General features: G+C 31.7%; 1 protein-coding gene across 1 annotated transcript; it reads right to left on the bottom strand.

The window, feature by feature from the left end:
- Positions 1 to 389: 389 nt before the first annotated feature.
- LOC139481723 (MYG1 exonuclease-like) lies at positions 390 to 18,899 on the bottom strand. The gene is made up of 8 exons (XM_071265211.1): positions 18,861 to 18,899; positions 13,090 to 13,272; positions 11,187 to 11,282; positions 9,438 to 9,668; positions 8,255 to 8,333; positions 7,317 to 7,439; positions 2,737 to 2,918; positions 390 to 1,241 (listed from the first exon to the last, which is right to left on the bottom strand). Exons 1-8 carry the CDS (start codon positions 18,878 to 18,880, stop codon positions 1,064 to 1,066), a joined length of 1,092 nt encoding a protein of 363 aa, XP_071121312.1. The 5' UTR covers positions 18,881 to 18,899; the 3' UTR covers positions 390 to 1,063.
- Between the last annotated feature and the right edge of the window lie 32 nt (positions 18,900 to 18,931).

Genomic DNA, 18,931 nt, shown 5'->3' with positions numbered 1-18,931 from the left:
CAGATAGAAGATGCAACTGTATCCCTGCTTTTATATTTTCCAGCAGTTTCAGAGTCATCATTCTGTAGGGAAGAATAGAAATAGTTTATGTTCCGTAGGTACATAATCTTGATTCCTGAATGACTGAGAAAGAGTGACCATCTCATTAGATTTTAATACCCCAAATATTGTGTGCAGTATAAGTTTAAACTTTTTCACCTGTTTGCTCAACATGTGTTTGAAATGATGATGCCTACAATTTGGTCACATGGTGATTGAAGTCACATGACAGATTCAACTAACAACCGTATCCTGGAACTGCTGTATCCAAAGGAATTTTCAAATTGTACCTATTTCAGACAACAGGCATGATATGTACTAGTATTTTTGTACAGAAATAATAAATCAAGTAAAGGTTTTATTACATATCTTCTTTATTCATAACGTTCATCATGTTCATACAACAGAAATTCAAAGGAAAATTCTGTTAAGCATACAAAATTAACCTTTTAACATTTATATCAGATCAAGTTGGAACTCCATTTCTTAATTATCACCACAAACTATGAAAAATTATCAAATGATCTTATATAAAACATAATTTCCTCATAGAGGATAGATTGAATAGAAATAAATTGATACAAATTAAACATGTGTACAATATAAATTTATATTCCTCAAGTATTGTGAATTACAAATATTTCTGTAAAAACAGAAGCTTTAGCAATTCTTCACTTGACTCTAGAAGGAACATGGAACTTTCATATTTAAAAAAAAAAAGTACCATAAACTGTTTTATTCACAATTCCAAGATCACCTCAAAAGCACTTACTTATAAAAAAACTTTAGATCAATTACAGCACAAACAATAATGAAAAACATTTAAACTGTAGACACTTTATTAGCCTCTTTCTGACTTCTCAATCTTTGATCATAATGTATCATTTGTTTACAAAACTGGAAATGAGGCTGATCCTTTATGAAGTTGTTAATTGACATTTCAAATTTCTCCACTAATCTAAACGATGCATTATGCTGCCGTTTAATCCAAAACTTGTAAACTCAGATCAGACCATCAACTGCATCAGCTCGCTTTTGAGTCCCTATCTTTCATTGTTTTCCTAGCCATTTCCATTGCACCTTCATAAGTTTTGTTCCCTCCGATAAATCCTGAAGCATGAACAAATATACAGCCTGGAATTCCACTCAGTTTTGACAGGGCATCATCTCGTACACCTTGCCATTCTGATAAGAGGGACAACCTGAAATTTAAAACAAACATGTTACAAGTTTTTCAAATAATTTACCAATTATCATAACAGCATTTAATAGGCCAAAAAAAAATTTACTTGTGTTTTTAATGGGACATAAGAAAAAACAATATGGTAGGTACATGTATGTACATTGTACATGTTGTAGGTTGGTGTTTCCATTTTTTCTCCTATTTTATTTTTTGCAACATGATTTTGAAGTGTGCTATTTGTCTTGTTCCTGTGCCCAGTTCATCCCTACTTTTAATGATTGGATTATTTCCCTTGGTTATTGTTTGGAGTAAAATGCCAGCAATTTTTTATTTCATCTCATGTGTCGCAGGCCTCATATTAACAGCTGTCATATTCACCATTGTGAATATTGGAATGTATAATGCAATTGATTAACTCAGTTGGCAACTCAAACTTCACTTCTGATACAAGCTCACTTAATTTTTCACATTTTCACAGCAAAAGTACAATGGCTTAGGTTCAACTCTCAAATAAGAATCAGTTGTTTAGCTATAAACAGACATTTTTTTTTTTACTCATCCATATTCAAATGCACCGATTTCATAATTATTGATGTAGTACTTATTTTTAAAATTGGATTTAGTGGGTGTGAACAAACCATAATGATGCAAGAATTTTCTATATGTACAAAGGCAACGTCACACTTGTTAATACAAGAGTCATTGTTATTTAAAAACAATAGACGAAAAAAAACAAAATAATAAAAAAATAACACAGATAGCAACCAACAAGATCTTCCGAATATTACAGCTGATTTCATTGAGTGTGTAGGGAAAGGTAGAATGATTGGTTAGCTTGCTTGTTAGCTGAACTGTGGAGTCATTATAAGGCAATGTATACTACCCTCCTTTCGAAATAGTCTAGTCCTACAGACAGATAGATTGGTTATCTGTCGGACTTATCTACTCTTAAAGGAGGGTAGTTGACCTAACTTAATAATGACTTCACGGTTCAGCTAGCAAGCAAGCTAACCAAAAGATATTACCTTTACCTACACACTCAATGCAATCGGCTGTAAACACAAGCAGTACTTGTAGTTACTGAACATAACATTAAATTTCTCTGAATAAATAATCTTATCTTATTTAGGTTTAAAGATGTATGCTACTCAGTTTCAAAATATCAAGCTTTTTATAAGGCTGTTACAAATTGATAGTATATAAATAAAGGAACTAAAACAGCAGAAAAACATGATATTAGCACCTTTTTTTCTTTCAACATGTTCAAAAACTAAGAAAAAATAATAAGGATTATATAAGATTAAAAAAAATAAGGTTTTCTAAACAATTTAAAATAAAATTATGAAAAGGAAAATAAGGGTAAGCGGGCAAAATTTTAAAGGCACTAACATGGATAAAACTATAGGATTTGGAATATGACAAAAAGTCAAAAACAATAACACAAAACATCCTTTCTTACAATGACTGTCAGATGAAATATGTTTGGTGCAATGAAAATTAGATGTTTTACAAACCTATTTTCAAATGAGCCAATCCTAACAGGAACACATTGAACTCTCCAATTTCCATTATTATCTGAGTAAATTACATATTTGATTGACGGTGTTATATCTTGCTCTTGTTCAATATCAAATAAGTGATCTCTCCAAGGACAGCCACCAGATGACAACACCATGATCTCACCACTGGGATCTGTCTGAAATTAATTAAACATTATCAACAGCTGAAAGAAAGTCGGTTATCTGAAGTTTTTAAAATCATTTTAAAAAGGTCATGACGACCAAAAATTTTAACAACATTGAAAACAGTTCTGACTACAAACAATCTGATCATATTACAAAGAGGGGGAAATAAATGATAGTATGGGAAATCCTATGCATGTTTATTAGCAACTGCTCTGTTTTAATGATGTTTTCCTGTATTTTTCAAGACAATTCATAACTCAATTAATATGAAAATCTGCCCCTTGGTCCGAGACCACAATTATTTCGTAGTGCATTTCTTTGAGAACATAAATGAAAATTAAAAAAATCCAACCTATGCTTTCTCAATGAAATTTTTACAGTGTGTTGTACTACTTTTGGGACAAACTATATCAAAATTATAGAAAAACGTCATCGGCTCTAACTCAAATATGGACAATTTTATGTTTAGGGCATCTTGAAATCTTTTGACAGCTTCCGAAGTGCTAATTTTTAACCTTTTTCAGCTGGACCAAATCACTACTTTCCTTTCATATTCTGGACCCACATATTTTTGCAGTGTAATTTCACCCCCTTACTTACAATTTGAGGCATTAAACATGGAGAAATAAATTTGGAAGGGGTTTAAAAATTAATGGCAAGTAACCCACTGTCAACACTAGAGACTATATTTGTGAACAATGAAAATCAAGGGACGACTATTGTGGTCTCAGACCTAATAGGACAGAAAGAGTTGGCCAATCTTAAAAAAACTTGGTATGACCAAAGCTTAATAAATTATAACACTGCTTACAAAGTTTCATAACAATAGGATATATTACAGACAATATGTTAATTTCTATACTCATCTTTGAGTGTTAAATTTTGACGATAAAATTGAAAAATTTCAATATCAACATTTGGGGCTTTAAAAATTAAAATATTGCAAAAAATACTTTTTGAATGCCTTAATATATAATTATCATGTACTTAAAGCAATAGAGTACTCATTTGATTTATCAAACTTAGCATAATTATTCAAAAGTCAAATTTATATGAGCCTGCGCCTAAAAATTGAGGTTTTTCAATGAAGGGGGGGGCTTACATAAAGATGTAATATTTCCAGCAATTTTAAATTTGTGAAGCTTTTTGGTTATAAATAATCCTTACATATGTATTGAATGTACTTTAAATGGAAAGAAAAGTTACAAATAACATATCATATTAGTTTAAAATGGTCTTAGGCCAAGTAAGACTGGAAAAAATTTATGGTCAATTTAGGCTGTGACACATATTTACATAAAAAAATGCATATGAGAAATAAAAAAATGTGTTTTTTTTTTTTATAATTTCTATACTCATGTGACATGATACAACAAATCTGATCACAAAAAGATTGTGCAATTAACTTTTCTTGCAGACAGTATGGTCTGATACAAAGATTTTTGCCTTTTTAGTGAAAAACTTGCAAGCAATTTTAGTCTCAGCAGGCTTATATTTAAACCACTTGCTGTCCTGCAGAAGAAAAGAAAGATATTATGTGAAATGGAACAGGTACAATAGACATTGTAAAGTGCTTTTGATACAAATTTAGTGAGATCTTTATTATGGACTTCAAATTTTATGTACCAAGCTCCCCAGTTTTGACTTCATCCAAACAGGGTGTTAGACAAGGGTCATTTATACAACACATTTTGCACATATTGTCTGAGATAATCTTTTTTTCTGTAGATTCAGAGTTCATAAATAAGTAAAAGAACTAGATAAAGGCATAGGAACACAAATATTGACACATGAAAACCTGTCAGATAGAAAGTCAGGATGCCATTTATGCATCAAAATTGAAAGAGCTATAAATGCCTATTTTGACCAGAAAATGCCAAAATTGGCTTTTTTTGCAGAAACTCTATAAAATAAAAGTTTAAATCCTTTAGTTTCATGCTATTTGACAAATTGACACCTTATAACATAAATAAATTTTTTTTAAATCCAACCTGCGCTTTCTCAATGAAATTTTTACAGTGTGCTGTACTACTTTTGGGACAAACTGTATCAAAATTATAGAAAACTTCATCGGCTCTAACTCAAAATATGACCAATTTTATGTTTAGGGCGTCTTGAAATCTTTTGACAGCTTCTGAAGTGCTAATTTTTAAACTTTTTTCAGCTGGACCAAATCACCACTTTCCTTTAATATTCTGGACCCAAATTTTTTTACAGTGTAATTTCATCCCCCTAATTGCAATCATAGGCTTTAAACATGGAGAAATAAATTTGGAAGGGGTTTAAAAATTAATGGCAAGTAACCCACTGTCAACACTAGAGACTATATTCGTGAACAACGAAAATCAAGGGACGACAATTGACCTAATACCTTATTCAATATGGCCAACTAACCATGCCTATTCTCTTGTTTTGTCTGATTACAAAAATTCAATTAAATGAAACCTAAATTGTCATTCCCTAATCAATGTAATAATTACCAGAATATAAAGTAAAACTGAGTAACAGCTTTGACACAGGATCTGTATTTTAATAAGATTAGACTTCAAATTTTCTTTTCATCATTGTTCATTTTTGAAGGCAGTTGCAGATCCAGTGGAGGGGGTTCTGGGGTTAGAATCTCCTTATTTTGACAATCAATGCACTTGAATTGGGACATTTAGTTGGAATCCCCCCACTTTTTAAAAAAGGCTGGATCCGCCCATGGAAGGACATATTTATAAACATTCAAATAATACAATCAATAATCTTTGTTTAGTGACCAAGCTTTTAAACAATCCAAGTGCTTCAAAGCACTGAATAGTAAAGATTGCTTCAATTTATCAGTGGGAAGTAAAATTAAATATCGCATTGGTTGTTGTTGATTTGACAACTATTCTAGACAAAGGAAGATAACTCCAATTTTTAAAGATAAGGTTAACATTGACATTATCTATATTTTTAGAACAGATATTAGACTACTGCACCTTGCAACATTTATGTAATTTTCTTGACAAGTGAAACATAATTTTGTGCCTCGAATATCTGAGCATATACTACATCAATAAGTTTTTGGAAATGTTCGTGGATAGTATGTATAGAATGTTATGATAAATGCACTATATTTTGTGTATCAAAAAAGGTAGCGATCAGCCTTGTAAGATTTAGATATCAAGTCAGTCCCGTATGGTTTTGATTGCAGTTCATGCAATCTTTACCTAAAAAATATATAAAATGCTTTGCTGAGTGCAGCCTGGTACAGCTGCAGATATCGAATCCTGAGCAGTTGGGGCAAATTTGGAAACAATATTCAAGCTTGATACTGTTTGAATTTGGAATATTTTTACATAATATAGGTTTCTGACACAAAATAAAGGTGGTCAAGGATCTTACAAATCTATTGCGCAATTGAAGATTTCTTCTTGAAACTTTTCCAAAATTTAAAATTAACACTTAAAAAATGGAAAAAAAATACCCCCTCCAACTTTTTGAATCCCCCTTGGTGCAATTACCCCCCAAACTCAATCACAGCCTTTCCTTTATGTTTAAAACCTTGTATTACAATTTTTGAGAGATCCCTACACTTAAACACAAGTTATTGTCTGGAAACAATAGAAAAATGTTTGTTTTTGGCCCTTTTTTTGTCCCTAACTCCTGCAAACACAATCTCAGCCTTCCCTTTGTGATATGGAACCTTGTGGTACAATGTCAGAGAGATCCATACACTTACACCAAAGTTATTGTCCATAAACTACAAAAATGCTTGTATTTGGTTCCTAATTCCTAAACTTTGGTTCCATAACCCCCAAAATGAATCCAAACCTTCTACATGCGGTATTAAATATTGTGGTACAATTTCAGAGCAATCAAAATACTTATACACATGTAATTATCCTGAAATAGAAAAATGTTTGTTTTGGGTCCCTAATTTCTACACGATTGGGACCATCATCCCCAAAATAAAACGCAACTTTCCTTTTGTGGTATTGATAGATATAGGAAGATGTGGTGTGAGTGCCAATGAGACAACTCTCCATCCAGATATCAATTTATAAAAGTAAACCATTAAAGGTCAATGTGCGGCCTTCAACACGGAGCCTTGGCTCACACCGAACAACAAGCTATAAAGGGCCCCAAAATTACTATTGTAAAACCATTCAAACAGGAAAACAGGCCAAGTTAGACTGGAAAAAAATAGGGTCAATTTAGTCTAATCTATATAAAAAATGAGAAACGAGAAACACATATAAATTACATAAACAAACGACAACTACTGTACATCAGATTCCTGACTTAGAACCCTCTTAATTTTTTTTTATAGAGATGCATTCACTGAAACTAAAGTTATTGTCTGGAAATTAAATATGTCTTTGGAGGACGATGCAAATGACGACATCATAGAATAATATGGTCCTATAAAAACCTGGTACCTCTTTTCTATTCTCTATTGCATCAACAACCAACTGTCTGGCTGGTAACCAGGCTTTCTTGTAGTACAAAACTCTGTCCATGAATTCATCTCCTACCACTCTCATTGCCTTCAGAAAACACACCTTAAGAAAGGAATTGAATAAACATAAAAATATATTAAATTGGAATTGAGCCTTTGAAGTTTTGAAGATCACTTGAACCTTTTTGATGATGCAGTTTGGGAGTCAAATTTACATAATTTCTAATATTATAACCTGTCCTAGATTTTAATTTTTTAGTTTTTTTGGGGGTGTACCGTACTTGTGTATACATGTATTTGACTAGTTTTATTTCATGAATTCATTATTCATATGAAAACAATTATTCGTTTTTATCATATTTGGAAACAAGTCCTAAATAACATAAAGTCTTATCCTATAGATGATATTTGAACAATGCATATAGATCAGTATCCAACATAATGGTTAACAGATACAGTTTGGTTTGGTGCCTCCAAACATGTTTAACCCAGCCACATTCTATTTGTGCCTGTCCAGGTGATGATAAAGAGCCTGTTATTGATCAGTTGACATTAAATACCTTGTTTCTCATATTTGTTTAATGTGTATTGTATTGTAAAATTTGTATTGTGTTGTGTTGTTACACTACTGCCTCAGTTAACATGGGTAACAGCATGTTTAATCACTCAACATTCTGTATGTGCCTGTCACAAGTCAAAAGGCTGTATTCCCTGTTGTCCCTGTTATCATATTTGCCTTTTCGTTCATTGTTTTGTACACAACTCATAAATCATGGCCTTGAATTTCAAATGGATCATAAAATTTCAAAACAGCCATAATTTGGGTCTTATATGGATCTAAACGTAAAACCTTTCATGTTAAATCTTTGACTTTTTTTTAACTACATCACTAAATAATGCATTTATTGTTATGTTTACCATTTCATCTGCATTCTCTTCATTCCAATTAGGATTACAATTCCTTACTCTGTTGCTTAGTGTTGTTGTGATCTGATATCTAAAAGTATAATAACATATTAGTAATGAAAATTATACAGGTAAACCTGTTTAAAGTTAATAAAAACGAGGGAGATGTCCTCTTTTCCAGCTCCACTAAAGTGGGACTTAATTTTCTTACCTTTTTGCATTACAAATTTTGTATTAAGATACAAAGTATTCAATCATTTCAATACAGAAATATATACCGGTACTGTGAACCAACTTATTTTTGCAGATACTTTGTTCTGCAATTTACCCTTTCTAGTCCACCTTGCGGCTATTTAATTTCGTGATTTTCTTATTTACAGGATATATAGTTTAATAGGAAAAGATCCAATTCTTTCATAATCGCTACAATCTATATTTATGATATTTTTACTCACGAAATAAATCGCTTGCGAGCGAAAATAAGTTGGTTTACAGTAAGTTTATCCTCTATACATGACCTTATTTTGGTATAACATTTATAATGCCCAGGTGTGTCTTTTCACTAATGCATGCAATTGTATTCAAAATAAAATGAAAATAAATTACTTCACCGAGTGCAGCTGGATACAACTGCAGAGGTCCAAATCTGTACAGTTGAGGCAAAAATGAACATGATGAACATAATTTAAGCACTTGATACAGGTCTGAATTTGAATTGTCATGATTTTTATTAATATTTGACACATAATAGGTTTCTGACACAGAATAACTGTAAGTCAAAGAACTTGAATTAGTTTTGTGATTTGAATTTATATTCATTTTTTTGCTTTTGTGCAAAACACTATGCTGTTGTCGAATTGAATCCCCGACCCGACCCCCTTGACCTATCCCCAAATACAAGGCAATAAGAGATATACATTTGTATCCTCACAACTCAAATGATAAAAAGGTATGAAATTAGATTGAATTTTTTTTTTATCAAAGAGAAATATTTGATGTCCATTCCAGATCTTATGTTAAAAGGATGGTAAGAGGTTTTGCATTTATAAAGGAAACAGATGACATCTACCTCCTAGACTGGTAGGTTGGTAGATATGTTCTAAAACATGCTTGCAATCCAAAACACCTCACAGCTCTTTGGTGAAATCAGGTGCTCAGGAAAAGAAAGAATGAAAAGGTCTTTAGTCCTCCTTACCTAGGTTCACCATCAAACTGATTTACTCCATTGTCAATAGCATCAATCTCTTCAACAAAATGTTCATAGACTTTGTCAAAGATGGTCTCTGTTATTGGATCAGTCAGTCCCTTGTCTAAGATACTAGCTACAATGTCTTTCCCAAAGTGACAATACACAAGTCCAGCACTGCTTAACTTAGTTGTCCATTTCTTTGTTGGTAGTAATGATTTCATAGTTTCTGTGAAAGTCCTGTAAAAAAGATAGGAAAGTTTAATTTTGAATGGAAGAAAAAAATTCAAAGTTGAATTTCAGGGTCACTGGTACATATATTTTGTATATATATAGCTATATACAAATCTAATGCATTTTGTTAGTTATTTCGTTTTGATGGGAAGATATCATATATTTTTGAGGGGATTAAAGCCCAATTTACCAATAGACATAATTGAGGGAAGAGGCTATTTTTAAATTCTAAAATTCATCAGAATGTGATTAATCTTCAATTGTAAACAAAATAAGCAGAAGCCATGCTAGAAGATCTCATATTTGTCATACTTTATTTCATTCTAGAGTAGACAAAAAAAGCCTATACAGGTCTAGAGGTTAATTTTGATGCCTAAGCAGAAATAATATGAGATAATACAGATTTCATTGTAAGGTTCTAAAGAATTTTTGCAGGATTTTCGATTTATGAGATTTTTACAAATGACTAAACATTGCTTAAATGAAGTCTTAAGGGACAACATCAAAAGATCAATGTAGGATAGAAAACTTATTTCACATAGTTTTTTCAAAGACCCCCCTACCCCCCTTGGTAACTTAATTTTGAAAAAAAAAAAACGATTATCCAGTATGATAGCTGTTTCTTTAACCAGAAAATCAATGTAGGATAACAAAACTTGCAGCCTCTTTTACCCCCTACCCCCAAACTATGTGAATTTTTTTTTTTTTTATCCTACATCGATCTTTTGATGTTGTCCCTAATGTAATGCTTGAATTACTTCAAATCAAAATGTAGTTTTCAAAGTTGTGCCCTAAAAAATAATAACTTTGCATTCTGCTGGGCACATACAAATAAAAGAAGAATGTATCTTAGGACACACATGTACCTGCTCAAACTTTCCAATTTTCAAAGTTAAAAAGAAGCGTAACTTTATAATCATAAATGACTCACTGCTCAAGTTTACACTCTGTCTATATGTTGCACAGTGTTGTGTTTGACTTTCATAGAATTGACAATTTTCCAAGTTATAAAGGGCATAACTCAAGAACAGTAAGTGACTCACTGATCAAATTCAAACTCTGCCTGACAGTTTTGATTCTGAGCATTGAGCATGAGTTTCTTTAAGTTTGTTTGAGGCAAATTGAAGTTAGTGCTGTAATAAAAAATTATGATTTTCCAAGTTATAAATGGACATAACTCTATCAATCTAGCGATATTACATATTTTTAATAAATTCCATGTTTATTCTGCATTATAATGTTTTGTAGCATTGCATAACACTTCCCATACAATGTATTTTGTATAGATAGTGTTGTGTGCAGCACAGTACATTATATTGATATGTGCATTCTTCTTTGTAATAGAAAGTATTGTGCACCGCACATAACATCAAAATACGGAATAAACATGGAATTTAATAAAAATTTCAAGCACAAGAAATAATGCAAGTTCCATAATTAAAATAATTCCAAGTTGAAATAATAGCCTGTTTTATATCAAACAGGCAAAGAAATTAACAACTTGATGTACAGACAGCAGCTTACTTCTGGTGATGATCATATCTGTTTTTACTTGGATCGAATATGCCACCTACATCTACGACTATATCACAGGTATCCAGTACTTTCTGGTCCCTTGTTCTGAAATACAGATTAATTTGGAGGTCAAACTGTGTTGTGCACGAATCTATAAAATATTTTGTGATGCTATGAATAACAAAGAAGCTAAATTCATTCAAGTATAGACATCACAATATGGCAAATAATTACACAACAATTAATGATATAATAATTATGTCATAATGAAATTATCACAATCATGACAATTTGAAAGATTGGTCCTTCTTCTTTCTTTTGGTACCTCATTTATAAAATTTAAAGAAAGATGAGTGGAATTACACCAGTTTAAAGATGTCTGATTGAGGATGAAAAATCTTTGTATTGTGCTAACTTAATTGATCCAACTTATTGTGTACTATACATGTATATATCTATTTTTCTTTTTGGGCTGCTTGTCTGTTATCTATATCAACCACACTTGCATTAAAATGCATTAGTATTTAAGTAAAAACACATTAATTAGATTCTTTATCTACAATTTTTTTAAGAACTTAAATAGTTCTCATTAATCTTTTTTTACATCATTGTTTGTATTGTATTGTATTAAGAAAATGATTGATGTTGTAATGTTTATGCCCTTTGGGGCCCATAATTGGATTAAAAATATCTTCTTCTTCTTCATAATGAACTGATACTTTCTTAACAGATTTCCCCCAGCAGTTGGAGTATTTCTCTAGTAAAGTTCATGGTTTCATCTTACAGAATATATATGTAATAAAATTCTACTGTTTGCAATAAAAATTTCATTGTTTGGGGGTGTTGAAATTAGTGGGTGTTATTAAAATAATGATACTTAAAGAAGTGATTTTTTGGGAAAGAAATTAAGGTATGATACTTAAACAAGTGATTTTTATGTCATTATCCTAGATTCAGTACAAGGTCATCACCTGACTTGACCAGGTTATCCTATCAACACAGAGGTTGGTTCTGATAATTTTAGCAACATAATTAGTCCTTGAATTGTTAGTTTTCTATATATAAAGCTACAATAAAATCAAAAAACTTGGTCTAGTGATCAATTTGTACTATTTAAATAGGTCATTTTTAAAGAAAGACAACTCCTACTTCCAACCTTTATGGACATAATGTTACTTGTATGAAGTTGAATCAGTGATTTTAGAAAATCACTCATTAAAGTAAGTCCCATGACTGTACAGTTATACATGTATCTCTAGCATGTCTAGTAACAATGAGCAAAGGCAATAATCATGATAATGAAGACCTCAAATATGTAGTGCACATGTATTTATGTAAAAAAATCTCTGTGCAGAGATTGCACATGTTTCAATTTTTAACAAGTGACCCAGCTTAACCATTCGTGTTGTTTGAAAAACATGGACAAAAGACTATAGAATAAAGGTGTAAAAAGTATATATAGTTATTAAATGTATGCATGAACTAAATTTTTAAAGAACTTATTGTGAGATAAAAGAGATTTTGACCTCAAGAGGTTGCATCACCACAAAGGGTTTTTCAAGTTTACTAAATTATGGAAACATTAATTTCACCTTGTATCCCAAAAATTTAACCACATTTTGTGAAAATGTATTAGCTTAAAAAAAACAGCTATCATAAAAACATATCCATGTTTACAATGTGGGAATTTGAATGAAGGAAAATGCTACCTTTAACATGTGCATACACCTACCTGAAATAAATTGTGCATATTGACCCAGTTACAGCAGTGTCAGCAAGAGAATTCATTGAAAAGAGAAAGCTTACTTATCCAATATTTGTCCAATTCTAATTATGAGAAGTCCTGTCTTAGTCAACATTTAAACATCATGTACATGATGTACAATTAATGCTGATGTATCATTTACAATACCTGATTATTTCAGCATCTTTATAAGTTGGCAATTGTTTCAGTAAGAAACAGGCTAAAACTTCATCACAATGGAATGAGCCATTGTGAGTACCAATCTTCATTTCTATACAAGCTTTTTTAGCTGGAGGACTGGAAGTCATATGTTTTGATACTGGTAGCCAGATGTTTGTAAAAATTAGTATCCTAAAAAAGAAAAAAAAACCCCAATTAAGCTGTCAATCATGTCAATGCTGTGTGAAAATTAAATATGATGAATGGTAATGTTATTTTGACCACTTTTAACAACATGAACAATTGTACATTGTGCATAATTACTATGACTATCAAATTATGAGCACTTTTGATCCCTAACATTGTTGATGCTTTTATTAGTCAGGGCTCAGACATAAATAAGTCTGAATCTGCTTTTGACTCATAGAGGTCTAAATTTGTAAGTTTTAGGATTTGTCTACCTTTAATGCAAGACAAAATACGAGTTTAATAAGTCAAATATTGTTAAGCAAGAAATAATTGACTAGAATAAGAAAATTGCAAATATCGACTCCTACAAGTCAACAAGTTATAAAAATTGGTTAACTTCAAGACCCACGAATATTTATAAAACGGTCATGCATCTAAATCAAATAATGACAACATTGAAAGCCAATACTTTGTCTACTAAACATTGCTAAAGAAAAATACGAATAAGAGTATTAAAATCGGAGATAATGTTAATTAACCTTGCAATGCACCCACCTGGAACCCCACTTAATGAGGTAAAACATCTGTGTTTAGTAAGGATGTTCAATAGAATAATTAAATATAGATTGCTCAAGTCCTTGTGAACTCTCAGACAGGTTTTTGATGTCATATGTGGTGTACTTCGGCCACCAAGTAAGTTTTTTCATCAACATAAATAGACCTAAACAAAGTCTGTCATTTTCCGACTTAGATAAGTCTAAAATTGAAACCCATTTCTATAATAAATACATGTTTGTCAAAAACAAAAATCGGCTTGTTTATGTCTGAGCTCGATCTGACTGTTTATTCTAGCATTGCACGAAATACTACTTTTGTCAGTCTATATTGTTTGTACCCAAATCCCTTCGATGTGTACTGGTTGATATTTTAGTATGTTTAGAACTTAGAAGATGGGAAAACATGATATATTATTTTGTTGGAATTGGCAGTGATATTGTTGGCTTTTTTCAAAACTACCTCTACCCTTTTTTATTGGGAAAATATGCGTCATTTTTATCAAATTGTGAAATTAATAATGAAAGATGAATTTGACTGGAACTTCAATTTGCAGACCCCCTTTTGAGAGGTTAACCCTCGTTTGAAATAAGATCCTTATTGTCAGTAATGATACATAAATAGACCCTCAAATCTGCACATATAGTCATTTTAGGCATGAAAATGGTTTAAATGAGTGTTTTTCAGTTTATATTCATGCACAATTACTACTGAGACTGCACTGTTTGTGAAAAAAGATGTCTTCGTGGGAATGATTGACAATATCATTGATTGGTTTCAAAATACATTCATCAACTGCAAATATATATGTCCTTTGCTTGTATGTGTTGAATATTCTTGTTTGTGCTTAGTCATGAATGTTAGTGCTGATCTGATGAATCCAGGCTTTTCCCCCAACTGTTTTTTTTATAGTTTGTTTAAATTCTTGTATGGTGCTGTAATATATACAAATATCCAAAAGTGATGCCGAAACGTCTTCTGAGAACTTCTGACTTTGGTGTCTAAAAATGAAAGAGCTGAAAGCTCTGAAGAAAAATGACGCCACTGTCTCTAATATTGGGATAGTTTTTATGCAAGTCTTGATTTTCACATACCGTAATTAGTTTAACAATGCAACATGTATCGTTAGCATATAATTGATATTCGTATATGTGTGTGTGTGTGAAGTGAAGGTGACAACTGGCTGGTTTTTTTAAGACAAATGAATAGGTCAAGACTAGCTGAATTGTACAAATAAATACTGTAGAAAGGCTTGTATCTTTCTCACTGGTACATAGTCTGAATCTGGGTCCGTTCGCTTCCATTCACGTTTGCGCCCACTCATTTTCACCCCTTTCACTTTCACACCCTACATGTTCGCACCCAATCTTAATTGGTTTTGTGTTTAATAACTCTGTAAGCAAGTGTTTTCTTATAAGTATAATTGTTGTCATTGTCTCAAAATAAAGTGAGACAGCAATTTTTTTTTGTGTTGAATAAATCTTAATCATGTTTTGGATAAGGTATTGCTAAAAATAATAATAATCCTTTCTAAAAAAAGTGGTATTTTGTCAACGTTTTATTTTGTGTTGAATAACTCTTAATCATGTTTTGGTTAGTGTATTGCTATAACTTGTTTCATTGACTTGTTTCAAAATGAAGTGAGATTCTGACTATGTTTGTTTCTGCGTGTTGAATAAATTTTATCATGTTTTGGTTATATTAGTGGATTGCTATATTTTGGTTTCTATGTTTTATTGTTTCGTTGTTTCAGATCAATGGGACCAAGCTGTTAAAAACAATTATCTTTTGTGTTTTTTCCTTTAAAATCTTCAATGTTTTACTCATACCAAGCTATAAATACATTCAGTATTTACACCAAAGCAATTTAAAACAACAACCATGATTTTCCAATTATTCAACTTGAATTTGAATTAAAATTGGGCGCGAATGAGTGGAGTGTGAATGTGCGAACGTGTAGGGTGCGAAAATGTATTGGGCACAAACAGACCTGATACCACACAGTCTGAACCCCCTTCTCCCACAAAATATTAAGTAAATAATCTTTTTGTTACTGCTATCAAAGGTCTAATGAAACTCAGATAGTTTCAAACATTTGTCAAAGAATTCTAGTCAAACTGGCACCTAGTTAAATTGGCACCTGGACAAATCAGCACCTGGTTAAAATCGACACCTGATATAGTCAATTCGTCACCCATGTTAAATATATATTTTTAACAGTATTTTAAGCAATAGGGTAAAAATAAGAAAGGGGTTGCCAGAATTTTTTTCAGTATTTAAGGCTTAAATTAAAATATTGTTTGTTTGCCCTTTACCGACCGACCCTATAAATTCGTTCCGCCTGAAAATCTTTTATTTGTATTTACCAGCAAGATTTTATTTTATTTTATTTTTTCATCCTACCAAAAATCTTATATTTGTATTTCCCGCTCAAAACTTTTTTTTACCGGAATCCTCGGGTTTTACCTTTATCGTATAACGTCTAGTCCGTTTGGTATCACGTGAGCGTTTGACATGAACACTTGCATTGAGAGTTTCAAAGCATTAGTTTGAAATCGATGTTGAACGTTTTGAAATCGTGATATGATGTACGTTACTCTGTATCTTTAAACTTGAAGAGCAGGGTTCATTTACAAAACTATCAACGTGTGTACAAACTATTTTGTAAACGGACATTGTATTCTATGTAGGGATGGCCTTTTGCAAGGACGTATAACTAACATACGTCCTTGGCCTTTTTGTGATCCGTTGATCAGGATGATAATGTTAACGATGCTTTCGACCAGTATTGCTATATTCATTATATCTGACATGAACCAAAGGTGACAAACGCCTTTAAAGTGGAGAATATTTGGCAGTAAAATCGCCCAAGTTTTCCATACATATCATTTATAAATGCGATGTAAAATACGTGACAATTGAGTTTCAAGTCTTGTTGCAATTTTATTGGCAACATAGGCACAAACGAAAATTTAAACACTCTAGGGACTTTTTCTACTAGTAATGTATGTCTGCCTAGGCATATTTTAGCAGGACAATATTAACTCTTATAGAAAACCTTTAGGTAGAGGTAAGCGAACAAGGTACGTAGTACAGAATATTAGTGAAAGTTAAAACTCTTCAAAGTTCCAGGCATATAAACGTTTAAAATATATTTTGATATTTGAAAACAAAATAGTAGTGCATATGAATTAACTTCACATTCTACATAATATTTTTTTTTCAAAACTTCCTGGGACTATTTATATACAAATAGTCCCAGAAACTTTTTAGCAAAAGCAAAACAGACAAAAATGACATTATGAAGATTTTGTATCTATAAAATAAAATATTATACCTACCTGCCTACCAATGACAAAAAATATACCGACCCAAGTTATTTTTTTTGGGAAAAAAATAAAATATTTTACCTACCTACCTACCCTGTTTCAAAACATAGGGTCGGAAAAGGGCAAACAAACAATATTTTAATTTAGGCCTAAGCAAAAAGAGTTAAATACTAACTTTCACATTTTTGGGTGTTCATGTACATTTTGTATATATTTATTTTTCTCAACTAATGACTTTTTTGGTGTATTTTTAATGATATATATGAGTAGTCCAAATAATTATTACGTCTGGCAAGGCTTTTTAAATTTTATTCTGGAACACCTTCCTATGACCGCAAGGCTATGTTAAAAAATTTTCTGGGACGCCTTCCTACGAACGTCGTAGGAAGGCGTCCCAGAAAAATAATAAAATAGCCTTGCCAGACGTCATAATTATTTGGACTAATACATGAGATATTATGTATTTTTCTGCATTATTTTAACCAGTTGAGCATTTTACAGGATTGTTGGTTTAATGCTGTTTAAACTTTACTGAAAAACAAACACCTTAAATTTGCTAATTATTTGGCATGAAAGTTTGATTTATTGAAAGGGACTTATAGTTTTCCATTTTATTTTAATAATTGACTTGTTTTTACAATTACACAAATTGTCTAATTGTTAAAACAACAGCTTTGGTAAGGGCTTCGTTGTTTACCTTTATACACTACATATTCACTTTCGTTTCGTGGTTTACCAAAATACACAACAACATATTCACTATGTACTTGGTAACAGTAATTAATTAATTGAATAGAAAATATTATAACAAATATTATTGGATGGCGAATTGACGTCGAATAGGTGCCGATTTGACTAGATGCCAATTTAACCAGGTGCCGACTTGACTTGTACGTTTCAATTCCTCTGCGATCGTTTGCGGTATTTTCTTGAGAAAACCTATTTTCCATCATCAAAGAGAAGAAGAAACTGCTTTAAAATGATTCTGGAACGCTTCATGATTGTTAAAATAAGTTTAATTCACTCAAAAACAATTTTAAAACTTGCGATTAAACAGGAAGTTTCCAAAGCACGTGTAAAAGAAGAAATTAACCGGTGAGAGTGGAAATCCGTATATGACAGATATCCCTATAGTACGACTTTGAAAGTAAAACAGTTCAATCCTTTTGTAAAACAACCTTTAATATACCTATCACATTAATGTTTGAAGGGTCTTAAGCTTATTCAAACCATATAAGTCGGTATGAAACACCAAAACGGAATGAACAATAACCGATTACGTTTTGTAGTTTACAAATTCTAAAACTGGTTCCCGTCAAACTACAACACTTTGTTCGAGTGTAGTGGAATACAAGCAAAAACCAGTGTAAACTGGGTCCTGGCTGATTTAATACTACACAATGATGCATAATGATAACACAAGCAGATTCCAGTTTGTATGGAAAATAGGAAATACGAAACCAAGCGCGGTAGGCAGAGAAATGTAATGAAGTTCAGGTCGGCAGTTATGGAACAATGACTGCGTCATTTTCCAAAAAATCAGTTACCCGAAGTCTGCACATGAAAATTAAGTGGTTTACAAATTTTTGCACAAACGAAACATAAAGAACTCTTAAAGCTTTAAGTCTGAAGGTAACTAATTGATGTGGCTATTCATTGAATTAATTAACACCTATAAAAAGTACACATAAAAAACAAAAGACCCACGCTTTCCTGCAACTGCGCATGGAATAAAGTAAATACCAGACAGTTATCGAATGGAGTAGATCCGAAAAATA

The sequence above is a fragment of the Mytilus edulis genome, chromosome 7 (genome assembly GCF_963676685.1).
Source record: "Mytilus edulis chromosome 7, xbMytEdul2.2, whole genome shotgun sequence".
NCBI lineage: Eukaryota > Metazoa > Mollusca > Bivalvia > Mytilida > Mytilidae > Mytilus > Mytilus edulis.
Note: the sequence above shows the minus strand (reverse complement) of the source record. Positions and strands in the feature narration are given on the sequence as shown.